At 64.0% G+C, this 1,143-nt stretch overlaps 1 protein-coding gene across 1 annotated transcript in view; it reads right to left on the bottom strand.

Moving 5' to 3' along the window:
- Nucleotides 1-227: 227 nt before the first annotated feature.
- Nucleotides 228-1,143, bottom strand: part of JTB (jumping translocation breakpoint) — a 3,508-nt gene continuing 2,592 nt past the window's right edge. Inside the window, exons 4-5 of the mRNA XM_017840035.1 lie at nucleotides 970-1,136; nucleotides 228-832 (exon numbers count right to left, since the gene is read on the bottom strand). Coding sequence (XP_017695524.1) covers nucleotides 381-832; nucleotides 970-1,136 — 619 coding nt within the window. The 3' untranslated portion in view covers nucleotides 228-380. The remainder of the gene's footprint in view (nucleotides 833-969; nucleotides 1,137-1,143) is intronic.

Consider the following 1,143-nt stretch of genomic DNA (forward strand, 5'->3'; position numbering starts at 1 on the left):
AGGGTGGGATCCTGGGACCCCAAGAGTGGGATCCTGGAACTCCCAAAAGTGAGATCCTGGAACTCCCAAGGGTGGGATCCTGGAACTCCCAAAAGTGGGATCCTGGCACCCCAAGGGTGGGCTCCTGGGTCCTCAAAAGTGGGATCCTGGCACCCCCAGGCTGTTCCCGGGGCAGATCCCCGTGGGGGAGGGCACGGGGACCCCCCAGGGCACAAACACGGCGTCGCTCCGGGCACAAGGACCAGGATTTATTCCCAATCCCGCTCCCGGGGACCCCTCTTCCCGGATCCCTGGGGGAGGCCCCCGCGACGCTGCTCCCCGGGGCCGCTCCCGGCGCAGATCCCAGAGGATTCCCGGCGGGATTCCCGGCCCCTCCGGGCCTAGATGGACTCGATCTGCTTGCGGACCTTCTCCCGGGCCCGGCGGTCGAGCTCCCGCTGCCGGAGCACCACGAGCGCCGCCGCCGCCGCCGCCACGGCCAGAGCCGAGCCCACGAAGCGCCAGAACCGCCGCGACTCCAGCGCGGCCGAGCGGCAGCTGCGGGCAGAGAGCGGGAATTCCGCCATGGATCCCGCCGGAATTCCGGCCCCGAGCCCACGGGGAATTCCGGGATGGATCCCGCCGGAATCCTGGCCCTGATCCCCGGGGAATTCTGAGATGGATCCCGGGGGACTTCTGGAATGGATTCCACTGGAATTCCGGCCCTGATCCCATGGGAATTCTGGCCTGGATCTCACTGGAATTTGGGCCCTGATGCCATGGGAATTCCAGGCTGGATCCCATGGGAATTCCGGGACGGATCTCATTGGAATTCGGGCCCTGATCCCGTGGGAATTCCAGGCTGGATCTCATGGGAATTCTGCGATGGATCCCATGGAAATTCCAGCCCTGATCCCATGGGAATTCCGGGATGGATCCCACGGAAATTCCGGCCCTGGTCCCATGGGAATTCCAGGTTGGATCCTGTGGGAATTCTGGCCTGGATCCCACTGGAATTCCAGTCCTGATCCCAGGGGAATTCTGGGATGGATCCCGTGGGAATTTCAGCTGTGATCCTGTGGGAGTCCCGGGATGGATCTGAGGGGAATTCCGGGCTGGATCCTGTGGGAATTCTGGATCCTGTGGGAATTGCAGCCCTGATCC

Source organism: Lepidothrix coronata, unplaced genomic scaffold (assembly GCF_001604755.1).
Source record: "Lepidothrix coronata isolate B3197 unplaced genomic scaffold, Lepidothrix_coronata-1.0 Scaffold696, whole genome shotgun sequence".
Taxonomy (NCBI): Eukaryota; Metazoa; Chordata; class Aves; order Passeriformes; family Pipridae; genus Lepidothrix; species Lepidothrix coronata.